The sequence below is a fragment of the Bos grunniens genome, chromosome 3 (assembly GCF_055505025.1).
Source record: "Bos grunniens cultivar Pamir isolate PY7600 chromosome 3, Bosgru_T2T1.0, whole genome shotgun sequence".
In the NCBI taxonomy this organism is placed as follows: Eukaryota; Metazoa; Chordata; class Mammalia; order Artiodactyla; family Bovidae; genus Bos; species Bos grunniens.
In genome coordinates, this window is record NC_141167.1 from 86,411,008 (window position 1) to 86,426,797 (window position 15,790).

Here is a 15,790-nt window from a genome sequence, read left to right on the forward strand (position 1 = left end):
ACAAAGCTAGTGGAGGTGATGGAATTCCAGTGGAGCTATTTCAAATCCTAAAAGATGATGCTGTGAGAGTTCTGCACTCAACATGCCAGCAAATTTGGAAAACTCGGCAGTGGCCACAGGACTGGAAAAGGTCAGTTTTCATTCCAATCCCAAAGAAAGGCAATGCCAAAGAATGCTCAAACTACCACACAATTGCCCTCATCTCACACGCTAGTAAAGTAATGCTCAAAATTCTCCAAGCCAGGCTTCACCAATATGTGAACCGTGAACTTCCTGATGTTCAAGCTGGTTTTAGAAAAGGCAGAGAAACCAGAGATCAAATTGCCAACATCTGTTGGATCATCAAAAAAGCAAGAGAGTTACAGAAAAATATCTATTTCTGCTTTATTAACTATGCCAAAGCCTTTGACTGTATGGATCACAATAAACTGTGGAAAATTCTGAAAGAGATGGGAATACCAGACCACCTGACCTGCCTATGGAGAAACCTGTATGCAGGTTAGGAAGCAACAGTTAGAACTGGACATGGAACAACAGACTGGTTCCAAATAGGAAAAGGAGTTCGTCAAGGCTGTATATTGTCACCCTGCTTATTTAACTTATATGCAGAATACATCATGAGAAATGCTGGGCAGGAAGAAGCACAAGCTGGAATCAAGATTACCGGGAGAAATATCAATAACCTCAGATATGCAGATGACACCACCCTTATGGCAGAAAGTAAAGAGGAACTCAAAAGCCTCTTGATGAAAGTGAAAGAGGACAGTGAAAAAGTTGGCTTAAAGCTCAACATTCAGAAAACTAAGATCATGGCATCTGGTCCCATCACTTCATGGGAAATAGATGGAGAAACAGTGGAAACGATGTCTGACCTTATTTTTCTGAGCTCCAAAATCACTGCAGATGGTGATTGTAGCCCTGAAATTAAAAGACGCTTACTCCTTGGAAGGAAAGTTATGACCAACCTAGATAGCATATTCAAAAGCAGAGACATTACTTTGCCAACAAAGGTCTGTCTAGTCAAGGCTATGGTTTTTCCAGTGGTTATGTATGGATGTGAGTGTTGGATTGTGAAGAAAGCTGAGTGCCAAAGAATTGATACTTTTGAACTGTGGTGTTGGAGAAGACTCTTGAGAGTCACTTGGATAGCAAGGAGATCCAACCAGTTCATTCTAAAGGAGATCAGTCCTGGGTGTTCTTTGGAAGGACTGATGTTGAAGCTGAAACTCCAATACTTTGGCCATCTCATGTGAAGAGTTGACTCATTGGAAAAGACTCGGATGCTGGGAGGGATTGGGGGCAGGAGAAGAAGGGGATGACAGAGGATGAGATGGCTGGATGGCATCACCGACTCGATGGACATGAGTTTGGGTAAACTCTGGGAGTTGGTGATGGACAGGGAGGCCTGGTATGCTGCAATTCATGGGGTCACAAAGAGCCAGACACGACTGAGTGACTGAACTGAACTGAAAAGCTAATATGACTGGTATCCTTACAAAAAGGGGAAATTTGGACCCAAGTATGTATCTGTTAGTCACTCAGTCATGTCCAGCTCTTTGGGACCCCATGGACTGTAGCCCACCAGGCTTCTCTGTCCATGGGATTTACCAAGCAAGAATACTGGAATGGGTTGCCATTTCCTTCTCCAGGGGATCTTCCCAACCCAGGGATCAAACCCGGGTCTCCTGCATTGCTAGCCAATTCTTTACCATCTGATCCACCAGTGAAGTTATCTACAAGCCAACAGGAGAGTCCTGGAACAGATCCCCCCCTCTCAGCCCTCAGAAGGCACCAACCCTTCCACCACTTTGATCTCAGACTTCTAGCCTTCAGAACCGTGAGGCAAATCTCTGTTGTTTGAACCAGTTAGGGGGATTCCTGGGTGGTTCAGTGGTGATGATTCTGCTGGGGGCCCAGGTTTGACTCCTGGTGGGAGAACTAAGATTCAACAAGCCATAACATGCGCCAAAGGATCACAGGTCATTTTAATGTCTTCCTTTATATTTTCCCATTTTTCTATGTATTATTTTATAATAAGAAAAATGTTTTTAACAAAGTGAAAATTAAAACATTAATACCCTCCTGTCTATAAGAGAATAATAATGAGAGAGCAAAGTGAAACGGGTTTTCTCATTTCCTATGAACAGAAAAAGTCTAAAAAACCATTTAATTATATATATATATACACACACACACACACAGCCTTTAAGATATTCACATCAGTACTTAAACTTTTCAGAATTCATTCTAAGTAGGCAACTCTAAATATGAAAAACCCATAAACTATTATGAATAATAGTTTTAAAATAGCTTTAAAGGAGTTTTAAAAATCCCTACATGTCCAAGAATAGAAAAAAATGGTAAGTTATTACATCCATGAGAATATTACATAGTCATTAAAAATTGTATTTAAAGAAGATACAGGGGGGTGGTCCTAAGACGGCAGAGGAATAGGAGGGGGAACTACTTTCTCCCCCACAAATTCATCAAAAGAACATTTGAACGCTGAGTAAACTCCACAAAACAACTTTTGAATGCTGGCAGAGGACATCAGGCACCCAGAAAAGCAGCCCATTGTCCTCAAAAGGAGGTAGGGAAAAATATAAAAGACAAAAAAAGAGACAAAAGAGGTAGGGATGGAGCTCCGTCCCGGGAAGGGAGTCTTAAAAAAGAGAGACATTTCCAAACACCAGGAAAAACTCTCACTGCCGAGTCTGTGGTGAACCTTGGAACTACAGAGGGCAATATAACTGGGAGGAAAAATAAATAAATAATTAAAACCTACAGATTACGTGTCCAATGGTAACTCGCCCAGCAGAGAAGCAGCGCAGATGCCTGCACCCGCCACTAGCAAGCGAGGGCTGGGCAGGGAGGTAGGCTGCATTGCTTAGAGTAAGGACTGGGCCTGAATGCCCCAAGGGCAATCTGAGGGAACTAACTTGGGCTAGCAAACCAGACTGTGGGATAGCTACCACGCGAATGCCCTAACCTAAGACACAGCCAGGCCCACTCACAAAACAAAGGACTGACTAGAGCTATGCAAAAAGCCCTATCCTAAGACACTGTCAGGCCCCCTCACAGAACAAAGGACTGAACAGAACTAGCCGGCTGCAGACCATCCCCCTCCAGTGACAGGCAGCCAGAGCCGGAAGTGGGCAATCGCAGCCCCAGAGAGGCATTATCTACCAAACTGCAAGCAGGCTTCTTTGCTAACCAAGACTTCTTGGGATTCTGGACGGTCAACATCCGCCAGAACGTGCGCTGGTTGTACACCCAGAAAAGTGAGAGGCAGGGACAGGGGTGGCAATAAGTCACAGTGACTGTGCTCGCCAAACACCTAGTCACCTGAGCTGCTAGAATCTGGGAAGGGCACAAAACACAGGCCCAACCGAGTCTGCGCCTCTGAGGACTACCCGAGTGCCTGAACCAGAGTGGCTTAGACCTGGGAAGTGCATACAACCCAGGGCCGGCCTCGGACGGTTCCCGGCAGAGCAAACTAGAGCCTAAGCAGTATAGACAGGGAAAGCACACACACCATGAGTGGGGGCAAACCCAGTGTGGTGGAGACACTGTGAGCACACGCCAGTGTTATTTGTTTGCACCATCCCTCCCTCCCCACAGCACAAACAAGTGAGCCTAAAAAAGTGTCCACGACCGCCCCTTGTGTCAGGGCAGAAATTAGACACTGAACATATCAGCAAACAGAAGAAGCTAAAACAGGGAACCTCCTTGGAAGTGACAGGTGCAATAGATTAAAACCCTGTACTTAGTACCGACTACATAGGAAAGGGCCTATAGATCTTGAGAAATATAAGCCAGATCAAGGAACTATCTGAAAATGAACTGACCCCACACTGCCCACAACAACACCAGATAAAGTCCTAGATATATTTTTACTATCATTCTTTAATTTAAAAAAAAAAATTTTATTTTTAAGTCCTCTATTATTCCTTTAATTTTCATTTTTATTACCTACTATTACTTTGCAAAAAAAGAGACCCTATTTTTTAAAGCAAACTTCACATATATATGTTTTATAATTTTTGTGACTTTTTTTTTCATTAATATTGTATTTTTGAACATCTAACTTCTACTCTAGATTTTTAATCATTGCTTTTTGGTATTTGTTATCAATTTTATACCTTTAAGAACCCAATCTTCAGTACCCATTTTTACTTGGGAGCGAGATTACTGGCTTGACTGCTCTCTCCCCCTTTGGACTCTCCTTCTTCTCCACCAGGTCGCCTCTATCTCCTCCCTCCTTCTTCTCTTCTATACCCAACTCTATGAATCTCTTTGTGTGTTCCGGATGGTGGAGGACACTTAGGGAACTGATTACTGGCTGGATCTGTCTCTCTCCTTTTGATTCCACCCTTTATCCTCCTGGCCACCTCTGTCTCCTTCCCTCATCTTCTCTTCTCTGTGTAACTCCATGAACATCTCTGAGCAGTCCAGACTTGGAGCACACATAAGGAAGTGATTACTGACTAGCTTTCTCTCTCCTCTTTTGATTCCACCTCATCTCATCCTGGTCACCTCTATCTCCCTCCTCCCTCTTCTTTTCTCCATGTAACTCTGTGAACCTCTCTGGGTGTCCCTCACTGTGGAGAAACTTTTCATCTTTAACCTAGATGTTTTATCAATGGTGCTGTATAGATGGAGAAGTCTTGAGGCTACTGTAAAAATAAGACTGAAAACCAGAAGCAGGAGTCTTAAGTCCAAATCCTGAGAACACCAGAGGACTCCTGACTCCAGGGAACATTAATCAACAGGAGCTCATCAAACGCCTCCATACCTACAGTGAAACCAAGCACCACCCAAGGGCCAACAAGTTATAGAGCAAGACATACCACACAAATTCTCCAGCAACACAGGAACACAGCCCTGAGCTTCAATATACAGGCTGCCCAAAGTCACTCCAAACCCACTGACATCTCATAACTCATTACTGGACACTTCATTGCACTCCAGAGAGAAGAAATCCAGCTCCACCCACAAGAACACCGACGCAAGCTTCCCTAACCAGGAAACCTTGACAAGCCATCCATACAACACCACCCACAGAAAGGAAACTCCACAATAAAGAGAAATCCACAAACTGCCAGAATACAGAAAGGTCACCCCAAACACAGCAATATAAACAAAATGAAGAGCAGAGGAATATCCAGCAGGTAAAGGAACAAGATAAATGCCCACAGAACCAAACAAAAGAGGAAGAGAAGGGAATCTACCTGATAAAGAATTCCAAATAATGATTGTGAAAATGATCCAAAATCTTGAAATCAAAATGGAATCACAGATAAATAGCCTGAAAACAAGGATTGAGAAGATGTAAGAAAGGTTTAACAAGGACCTAGAAGAAATAAAAAAGAGTCAATATATAATGAATAATGCAATAAATGAGATCAAAAACACTCTGGAGGGAACAAATAGTAGAATAACGGAGGCAGAAGATAGGACTAGTGATGTAGAAGATAGAATGGTAAAAATAAATGAATCAGAGAGGAAAAAAGAAAAATGAATTAAAAGAAATGAGGACAACCTCAGAGACCTCTGAGACAACGTTAATGACCCAACATTGGAATCATAGGAGGCCCAGAAGAAGAAGACAAAAAGAAAGACCATGAGAAAATACTTGAGGAGATGATAGTTGAAAACTTCCCTAAAAGAGGGAAGGAAATAATCACCCAAGTCCAAGAAACCCAAAGAGTCCCAAATAAGATAAACTCAAGGCAAAACACCACAAGACACATATTAATCAAATTAACAAAGATCAAACACAAAGAACAAAAATTAAAAGCAGCAAGGGAAAAACAACAATAACACACAAGGGGATTCCCATGAGGATAACAGCTGATCTTTCAATAGAAACTCTTCAGACCAGGAGGGAATGGCAGGACATACTTAAAGTGATGAAAGAAAATAACCTACAGCCCAGATTACTGTACCCAGCAAGGATCTCATTTAAATATGAAGGAGAAATCAAAAGCTTTACAGACAAGCAAAAGCTTAGAGAATTCAGCACCACCAAACCAGCTCTCCAACAAATGCTAAAGGATCTTCTCTAGACAGGAAACATGAAAAGGGTGTATAAACTCGAACTCAAAACAATAAAATAAATGGGAACAGGATCATACTCATTAATAATTACCTTAAACATAAATGCGTTGAATGCCCCAACCAAAAAACAAAGACTGGCTGAATGGATACAAAAACAAGACCCCTATATATGTTGTCTACAAGAGACCCACCTCAAAACAAGGGACACATACAGACTGAAAGTGAAGGGCTGGAAAAACATATTTCATGAAAATGGAGACCAAAAGAAAGCAGGATTAGCAATACTCATATCAGATAAAATAGACCTTAAATAAAGGCTGTGAAAAGAGACAAAGAAGGACACTACGTAATGATCAAAGGATCAAACCAAGAAGAAGATATAACAATTATAAATATATATGCACCCAACATAGGAGCACCACAATATGTAAGGCAAATGCTAACAAGCATGAAAGGGGAAATTACAATAACACAATAATAGTGGGAGACTTTAATACCCCACTCACACCTATGGATAGAACAACTAAACAGAAAATTAACAAGGAAACACAAACTTTAAATGATACAATAGACCAGTTAGACCTAATTGATATCTATAGGACATTTCACCCCAAAACAATGAATTTCACCTTTTGCTCAAGGGCACACGGAACCTTCTCCAGGATAGATCACATCCTGGGCCATAAATCTAGCCTTGGTAAATTCAAAAAAATTGAAATCATTCCAAGCATCTTTTCTGACCACAATGCAGTAAGATTAGATCTCAATTACAGGAAAAAAACTACTTAAAATTCCAACACATGGAGGCTGAACAATACACTGCTGAATAACCAACAAATCACAGAAAAAAAATCAAAAAAGAAATCAAAATATGCATAGAAATGAATGAAAATGAAAACACAATAACCCAAAACCTGTGGGACACTGTAAAATCAGTGCTAAGGGGAAGGTTCATAGTAATACAGGCATACCTCAAGAAACAAGAAAAAAGTCAAATAAATAACCTAACTCTACACCTAAAGCAACTAGAAAAGGAAGAAATGAAGAACCCCAGGGTTAGTAGAAGGAAAGAAATCATAAAAATTAGGGCAGAAATAAATGCAAAAGAAACAAAAGAGACCATAGCAAATATCAACAAAGCCAAAAGCTGGTTCTTTCAGAGGATAAATAAAATTGACAAACCATTAGCCAGACTCATCAGGAAACAAAGGGAGAAAAATTAAATCAATAAAATTAGAAAAGAAAATGGAGAGATCACAACAGACACACAGTAATACAAAGGATCATAAGAGACTACTATCAGCAATTATATGCCAATAAAATGGACAGCGTGGAAGAAATGGACAAATTCTTAGAAAAGTACAACTTTCCAAAACTGAACCATGAAGAAATAGAAAATCTTAACAGACCCATCACAAGCATGGAAATCGAAACTGTAATCAGAAATCTTCCAGCAAACAAAAGCCCAGGTCCAGACGGCTTCACAGCTGAATTCTACCAAAAATTTAGAGAAGAGCTAACACCTATCTTACTCAAACTCTTCCAGAAAATTGCAGAGGAAGGTAAACTTCCAAACTCATTCTATGAGGCCACTATCACCCTAATACCAAAACCTGACAAAGATGCCACAAAAAAAGAAAATTACAGGCCAATATCACTGATGAACATAGATGGAAAAATCCTTAACAAAATTCTAGCAATCAGAATCCAACGACACATTAAAAAGATCATACATCATGACTAAGTGGGCTTTATCCCAGGGATGCAAGGATTCTTCAATATCCGCAAATCAATCAATGTAATACACCATATTAACAAATTGAAAAATAAAAGCCATATGATTATCTCAATAGATGTAGAGAAAGCCTTTGACAAAATTCAACATCCATTTATGATAAAAAAAAAATCTCCAGAAAGCAAGAATAGAAGGAACATACCTCAACATAATAAAAGCTATATATGACAAACCCACAGCAAACATTATCCTCAATGGTGAAAAACTGAAAGCATTTCCCCTAAAGTCAGGAATAAGACAAGGTTACCCACTCTCACCACTACTATTCAACATAGTTTTGGAAGTTTTGGCCACAGCAATCAGAGCAGAAAAAGAAATAAAAGGAATCCAAATTGGAAAAGAAGAAGTAAAACTCTCACTATTTGCAGATGACATGATCCTCTACATGGAAAACCCTAAGGACTCCACCAGAAAATTACTAGAGCTAATCAATGAATATAGTAAAGTTGCAGGATATAAAATTAACACACAGAAATCCCTTGCATTCCTATACACTAACAATGAGGAATCAGAAAGAGAAATTAAGGAAATAATTCCATTCACCATTGCAACGGAAAGAATAAAATACTTAGGAATATATCTACCTAAAGAAACAAAAGACCTATATATAGAAAACTATAAAACACTGGTGAAAGAAATCAAAGAGGACACTAATAGATGGAGAAATATACCATGTTCATGGATTGGAAGAACCAATATAGTGAAAATGAGTATACTACCCAAAGCAATCTATAGATTCAAAGCAATCCCTATCAAGCTACCAACGGTATTTTTCACAGAGCTAGAACAAATAATTTCACAATTTGCATGGAAATACAAAAAACCTTGAATAGCCAAAGCAATCTTGAGAAAGAAGAATGGAACTGGAGGAATCAACCTGCCTGACTTCAGGCTCTACTACAAAGCCACAGTCATCAAGACAGCATGGTACTGGCACAAAGACAGAAATATAGATCAATGGAATAAAATAGAAAGCCCAGAGATAAATCCACGCACATATGGACACCTTATCTTTGACAAAGGAGGCAAGAATATACAATGGAGAAAAGACAATCTCTTTCACACGTGGTGCTGGGAAATCTTGTCAACCACTTGTAAAAGAATGAAACTAGAATAGTCTAACACCATACACAAAAATAAACTCAAAATGGATTAAAGATCTAAATGTAAGACCAGAAACTATAAAACTCCTAGAGGAGAACATAGGCAAAACACTCTCTGACATACATCACAGCAGGATCCTCTATGACCCACCTCCCAGAATATTGGAAATAAAAGCAAAAATAAACAAATGGGACCTAATTAAAATTAAAAGCTTCTGCACAACAAAGGAAACTATAAGCAAGGTGAAAAGACAGCCTTCAGAATGGGAGAAAATAATAGCAAATGAAGCAACTGACAAACAACTAATCTCAAAAATATACAAGCAACTCCTACAGCTCAATTCCAGAAAAATAAATGACCCAATCAAAAAATGGGCCAAAGAACTAAACAGACATTTCTCCAAAGAAGACATACAGATGGCTAACAAACACATGAAAAGATGCTCAACATCACTCATTATCAGAGAAATGCAAATCAAAACCACAATGAGGTACCATTTCATGTCAGTCAGAATGGCTCCTATCTAAAAGTCTACAAACAATAAATGCTGGAGAAGGTGTGGAGAAAAGACAACCCTCTTACACTGTTGGTGGGAATGCAAACTAGTACAGCCACTATGGAGAACAGTGTGGAGATTCCTTAAAAAACTGGAAATAGAACTGCCATACAACCCAGCAATCCCACTGCTGGGCATACACTGAGGAAACCAGAATTGAAAGAGACACGTGTACCCCAATGTTCATTGCAACACTGTTTATAATAGCCAGGACACGGAAGCAACCTAGATATCCATCAGCAGATGAATGGATAAGAAAGCTGTGGTACATATACGCAATGGAATATTACTCAGCCATTAAAAAGAACACATTTTTTAAATCAGTTCTAATGAGGTGGATGAAACTGGAACCTATTATACAGAGTGAAGCCAGAAAGAAAAACACCAATACAGTATACTAACACATATATGGAATTTAGAAAGATGGTAATGATAACCCTGTATGCGATACAGCAAAAGAGACACAGATATATAGAACAGTCTTTTGGACTCTGTGGGAGAAGGAGAGGGTGGGATGATTTGGGAGAATGGCATTGAAACATGTATAATATCATATAAGAAACGAATCGCCAGTCCAGGTTTGATGCAGGATACAGGATGCTTGGGGCTGGTGCACTGGGATGACCCAGAGGGATGGTATAGGGAGGGAGGAGGGAGGGGGGTTCAGGATGGGGAACACATGTATACCTGTGGTGGATTCATGTTGATGTATGGCAAAACCAATACAATATTGTAAAGTAATTAACCTCCAATTAAAATAAATTTATATTAAAAAAAAATTTTTTTTAATAGAAAATTATTTAATTAGTATACATGTGTTCCCCATCCTGAACCCTCCTCCCTCCTCCCTCCCCACACCATCCCTCTGGGTCGTCCCAGTGCACCAGCCCCAAGCATCCAATGATCATTTTGGATGGTGAGAAAGATAATTTTCTACTTTCTACTTTTGACTTTCCAAATATCCCTTAGTAAGCATATACTCACTTTATTTTAAAAATACAATTTTTAAAAGACCAAACAAGTGACTATAGAAAGTTGAATGTGGTTTTGCTAAAATAGTAACAGTGCTATTTCTTCATCTTATTTCTCCACAAAAATGAGGCTCTCATATTTTAAGCACTGACTACAATGACAGATATAATGCAAAGCACTTTATAAATTTTTTTTTAATTCTTACAATAACTCTGGCATCATAATCCTCATTTTATAGACCCAATCAAAAGAGATCAAATGACTTTCCCAGCTATAAAGTAGCAAAGCCAGAATCAAAACCTTGGGCTCTCTGACTTTACAAGAGACCTGCTTTTAAACTACAGTAAACTGCTTCTCACCACACAACCCACGTCATTCTTTTGTTCACAGTGTTCTTTTCAGTTGTGTGAAGCTCATAGAGAAATACCTCTATCAATAAAGGAGATAAGTTCTAGTGAACCCATCTCCTTGTCAAATACATGTATGAATGAAAGCCATGAGACCCAAGCCAGAGTGGCACAAAAAGGGCAGCATCTTGCCTCCTCTTTCCTCTCATTAGATTATTCTTCTCTTCCATTTCTAACCCATTTTTCATCTATCATAGCTTCTCTTTTTTCTCACTTATTTTCTTCTCTATTTTCCTTTTCTTTCTTTCAATCTCCCATCCTCTTCCCCCTCCTATCTATCCAGCCCCCTTAAATCTTTCTCTTTTTTCACTTTCTGAAAATACCCCCACTATTTACTGTATACTTTTTCATTCTCCCTAATCCACTCACCTATTTTTATCCCCTAGGAGAAAATTCCTAGTCTGTATCTCCACAATACCCATCTATCTGGACACATAGCAAGTACTCCTGTTTATAATTATTATTTTTCAGCAGCACCATCAGCATATAGATTTGTTGTCTACATTTCTGTTAGGTTCTGAAGTATAAGAAAATATGCTTTTAATTCAGCACCAAGCATATTAACAATGGGCACTTAAAATATATATTTATTCTCTTTATTTTCCCTCTGAGTCCCTTTCCCATTTTTTCATCTCCTTATATGTCTCTGTTTCTATGTAGTTCTATATGGTATCCACATATTTTTCCTTTCCACCTCATTTTTAAATTTTCTACCAGGCCTGGTCGCTGAGGAAGCCAGCTCTTCTATTTCTACCTGCAAAAGAGAACTTTCAATTTCTGCTCTTTTCTAAAAGCTAACTGAATTTAGTCACTTGACAGGATACAATATAGGTTACATATGGAATCAAACGTACAGAAGAATGATAGGTTATTTGCCTTACTGTCTTATGCCAGTTAACTCACAGTGTACAATTATAACTATTCAGCTTATTTTCATAGTATCTTGGAAGCGATCAGCTGCCTCCAGATGAAGCTGAACATTTCCTTCCCAGCCACTGGTTGCACATTCACTGACGTGAATGATGAACACAAATGTCCTACCTTTTGAGGGAAGCATATAGACATAGAAGTTGCTGCTGATGCTCTGGGAGAATGGGAGGGTTATGTGGGCCAAATCAGTGGTGAGAATGACAAATAAGGTTTCTCCATTAAGCACGGTGGCTTGACCCATGGCCATGTCCACCACTACTGAGGAAGAAGCAATCCTGTTATAGACCAAAGAGAAATGGAGAAAGGAAATGAAATCTGTTCAGAGTTGCACTCTGAATGCCAATGTGAGTGTTTTCAACTTGGTTATTGCAAAAAATGAGATATTCCTAATTCTACTGTGCCTCACTGCCTGGGACACATGCACCTCCCCCCCCCAAAAAAATAGCCAAATCCGCAAATTTTTCAGTCACTAAAGAAGATGATGTTCACAAGTATGTTGTCAGAAATCCCCTGAACAAAGAAGGTATGAAACCCAGGACCATAGTACACCAGATTCAGTATTTTGTTGCTCCATGTGCCCTGCAACACAGATACTGGCATAATACTCTGAAGAAATGGCATACTAAGGAAAATAAGGAAGAGGCAACGAGAATATTATGAACTTTTGACCAAGAGAATGAAGCAAGCCAAACAAAAACAGGAGCAGACTGCCCAGAGATGGAGGCTGTCCTCCCTGAGGGCCCCTATCTTTAACTCTGAGTCAGTCAAAAATTTTTACTCTTTATTTTTTTTTGGCCATGTGGCATGTGGGGTCCTACTCCAACCAAGGGTTAAACCCACACACCCCACACTGGAAGTGCAGAGTCTTAATCACTGGGCCACCAAGAAAATCCCCCCAAATAAGATTTTCTGAGTCACAAACAAAATCATATAGCACCAAAAAATACTATTCATAATCCATTATCAAATATCACCTATGTTACCAAAAAAAGACAATAAAATACCCAGGTATGTAAATTTAATCACAAATTTAAATTTACTAGATTGTGAATTGGGCTTCCCTAGTGGCTCAGACAGTAAAGAATCCACCAGCAATGCAGGAGATGCAGATTTGATCCCAGGGTCGGGAAGATCTCCTAGAGAAGGACATGTCAACCCACTCCAGTATTCTTGCCTGGAGAATTCCATGGACAGAGGAGCCTGGTGGGTATAGTCCATGGGATTGCAAAGAGTTGGACACAACTGAGTGACTAACACTTACTTACTGAGATTTTGTATTATTAATTTTGTATCATTGTAAAGAAAGTATTCAGCAAATATTAAATTTAAAAATACTTTTTTTTTGCCACAGGGCATGTGGGATCTTAGTTCCCCAACCAGGGGTCGAACCCACACCCCCAAATTGGAAGTAGGGAATCTTAACCACTGGACTTCCAGGGAAGCTCAGCAAATATTAACTTTTAATTGACACTTAACAGATTAAAATTAAACATGCATTATTTTATAACTACTGTTGACAATCTATTAATCAGTAAAATAAAATTAAATATTATTAACTCTAAACAGATATTAGTAACACACTCCTAGTAACTTATTTTCCAATTCTTAGAAATATTATTAGTACTTAAGTAGATTAGAACCACGCTATTATGTTAGGTTTCAGGGACTCGAGACACCTAATAAGTTAGACTAATTGTATGTCTTAACACTTCATTCATAGATTCAATTATAATCCTGAGAAAAAATTTCTAAGAGTGGTTCTATTATTATTTCAAATAAAAATTAATTTTAAAAGCATCTGAAAGAAAATTAAGGCATCTTTTAATACTGAAAATAAGAAAATTTATGTTTTCAGAAAAAATGTAAAACTTCAGGGAGTAGTATGAAATGTGCCAAAACATTTCTTTTGAAAATTATCAAGATTTTTTTCAAGTTACTTTAATGCTTAAGGGCTAAAGTGCAAACTACCTGCATCATGACCTTCAAGCGGTCAAAAGGTGCCATGCACGTCCTTGCAACTCCACCAGCTATCCCTCCTGCCACCAAGCGCTTCCACCAATTTCCAGAACGTTTTTCCTGTTCAGTAATGTCATCTGGAATAGCTATGCTCTCCCCTATGTCAATCATCTGATAAAACATAAAACAGAATTAGACGGTCAAGTGAAAACACTTGATAAGTAAAAGGATAACTCTGTACAAAGACCAAAAACCCAAAGATTATTTTTCATATCTCACCTCCTGTTAATGAAGATTGACAATATTCTTAGCACTTGTACTAGACCAAATAATTTCTAATAGCACGTTCATGTATTGATTTAATGTAATATCCCAACTGGAGGTTTTAGTTTTAAATTCTCAAGCTATTTAGAGAATTCTCAAATATTAGACTAATCTCTTCCATGAAAAACCTAAACACTCCATGCAGGGATCATGTCCTAGTTATGCAACATAGTGTCTACCACACAGTAAATAAGGAATAAATGCTTAAAATTTTTTTCTCTATTTTATTTCAAGTTCTCTCAGATTACAAAACTTAACCTGAGTCAAAATTCAAGAGTAGCATTTTATATGTTTTCATTTCTTTCTCTATTATTTACACTGACTTCAAATGTCAGTTTTCTTTTTAAAAATCTGAATTCTAACAAGTTTTGCATTTCACTTAATTTTCAGTTATTATACATGATTTTGCTAAGACTACACATTTTTGCTAAATGTTGGGCAGTGTGGTTCAGTAGGAAAAGGGCCAAATTGGAGCTAGGTTCCATTACTTGTCAATCATAGTGTGTGTGTGTGTTAGTCACTCAGTCGTGTCCTACTCTTTGCAATCCCATGGACTAAAGCCCGCCAGGCTCCTCTGTCCATGGGATTTTCCAGGCAATCATAGCGAACAAGTCTTTTCTCTGCTTCTTAGTTTTCCGATCTTCATTTATTCATTCATTGAGCACCCTCTTTCCAAGCACCATCTCACCTCAGTGCCTTTGTTATTTTCCCCCTGCCTAGAACATTTCTCCTTGGCTCTTTCCATGGCTTCCTCCCTAATATGTAGCACAATCTTAATTGGTTCATTTCTATTGAGTGCTTTTTCCTCTAGAAGGTAAGCCTAATAAAAGCATCAAACTGGTCTCTCTTGTGCATCGATAAACCTAGCACCTTGGTCAGGGGAGATAACAGTGTTCCCTAAGTGGTGGTTGAATTAGTGAATTAAACTCCACGGCCCTGGGCTACATATGAGAAATGTAATGGTGCATAAATCAGTTTCTGCCCTCTAGTCCTGAATATTCATCGAAAGAACTGATGCTTTTGAACTGTGGTGTTGGAGAAGACTCTTGAGAGTCCCTTGGACTACAAGGAGATCCAGTCAGTCCATCCTAAAGGAAATCAGTCCTGAATATTCACTGGAAGGACTGATACTGAAGTGGAAGCTCCAATACTTTGGTCACCTGATGCAAAGGGCTAACTCATTGGTAAATGTCGTGATGTTAAGAAATATTGAAGGCAAAAGGAGAAGGGGGTGGCAGAGGATGAGATGGTTATATAGAATCATCAACTCAATGGACACAAATTTGAACAAAAAATGGAGGATAAAGGAGCCTGGAGTGCTGCAGTCCATGGGATCACAAAGAGTCTGACACAACTTAGTAACTGAACAAGAAAGAAGCCAAGTAAAGCAGACATTTTAAGGATGGAGTGATCAACCAAATCAAACACAACTGAGAGGTCAAGTAAGCTGAGATGTAAGAATGGATTATTGGAGTTGAAACATGGAGATCATTGCTTCAGAAGTCACTGAAAAGAAAGCTTGTAAAGTTTCAGGTCAGAATGGGGTCTAACAAAGGATTTTCAAAATCATTCAAATTAAAATTACAATAATATTCTATTTAATATTCACAAAATTGTCCAAAATTCTAGTCAGATAATAACAACTACTTGCAAGCATATAGAGCAAGAGTAATTTTAATCCATCAC

The 15,790-nt window shown here is 38.8% G+C and overlaps 1 protein-coding gene across 1 annotated transcript in view; it reads right to left on the reverse strand.

Moving 5' to 3' along the window:
* Positions 1 to 15,790, reverse strand: part of LOC147375952 (mitochondrial adenyl nucleotide antiporter SLC25A24-like) — a 92,643-nt gene that overhangs the window by 26,005 nt on the left and 50,848 nt on the right. Inside the window, exon 5 of the mRNA XM_086391516.1 lies at positions 13,793 to 13,951. Within this exon, the coding sequence (XP_086247642.1) occupies positions 13,793 to 13,951 (159 nt within the window). The remainder of the gene's footprint in view (positions 1 to 13,792; positions 13,952 to 15,790) is intronic.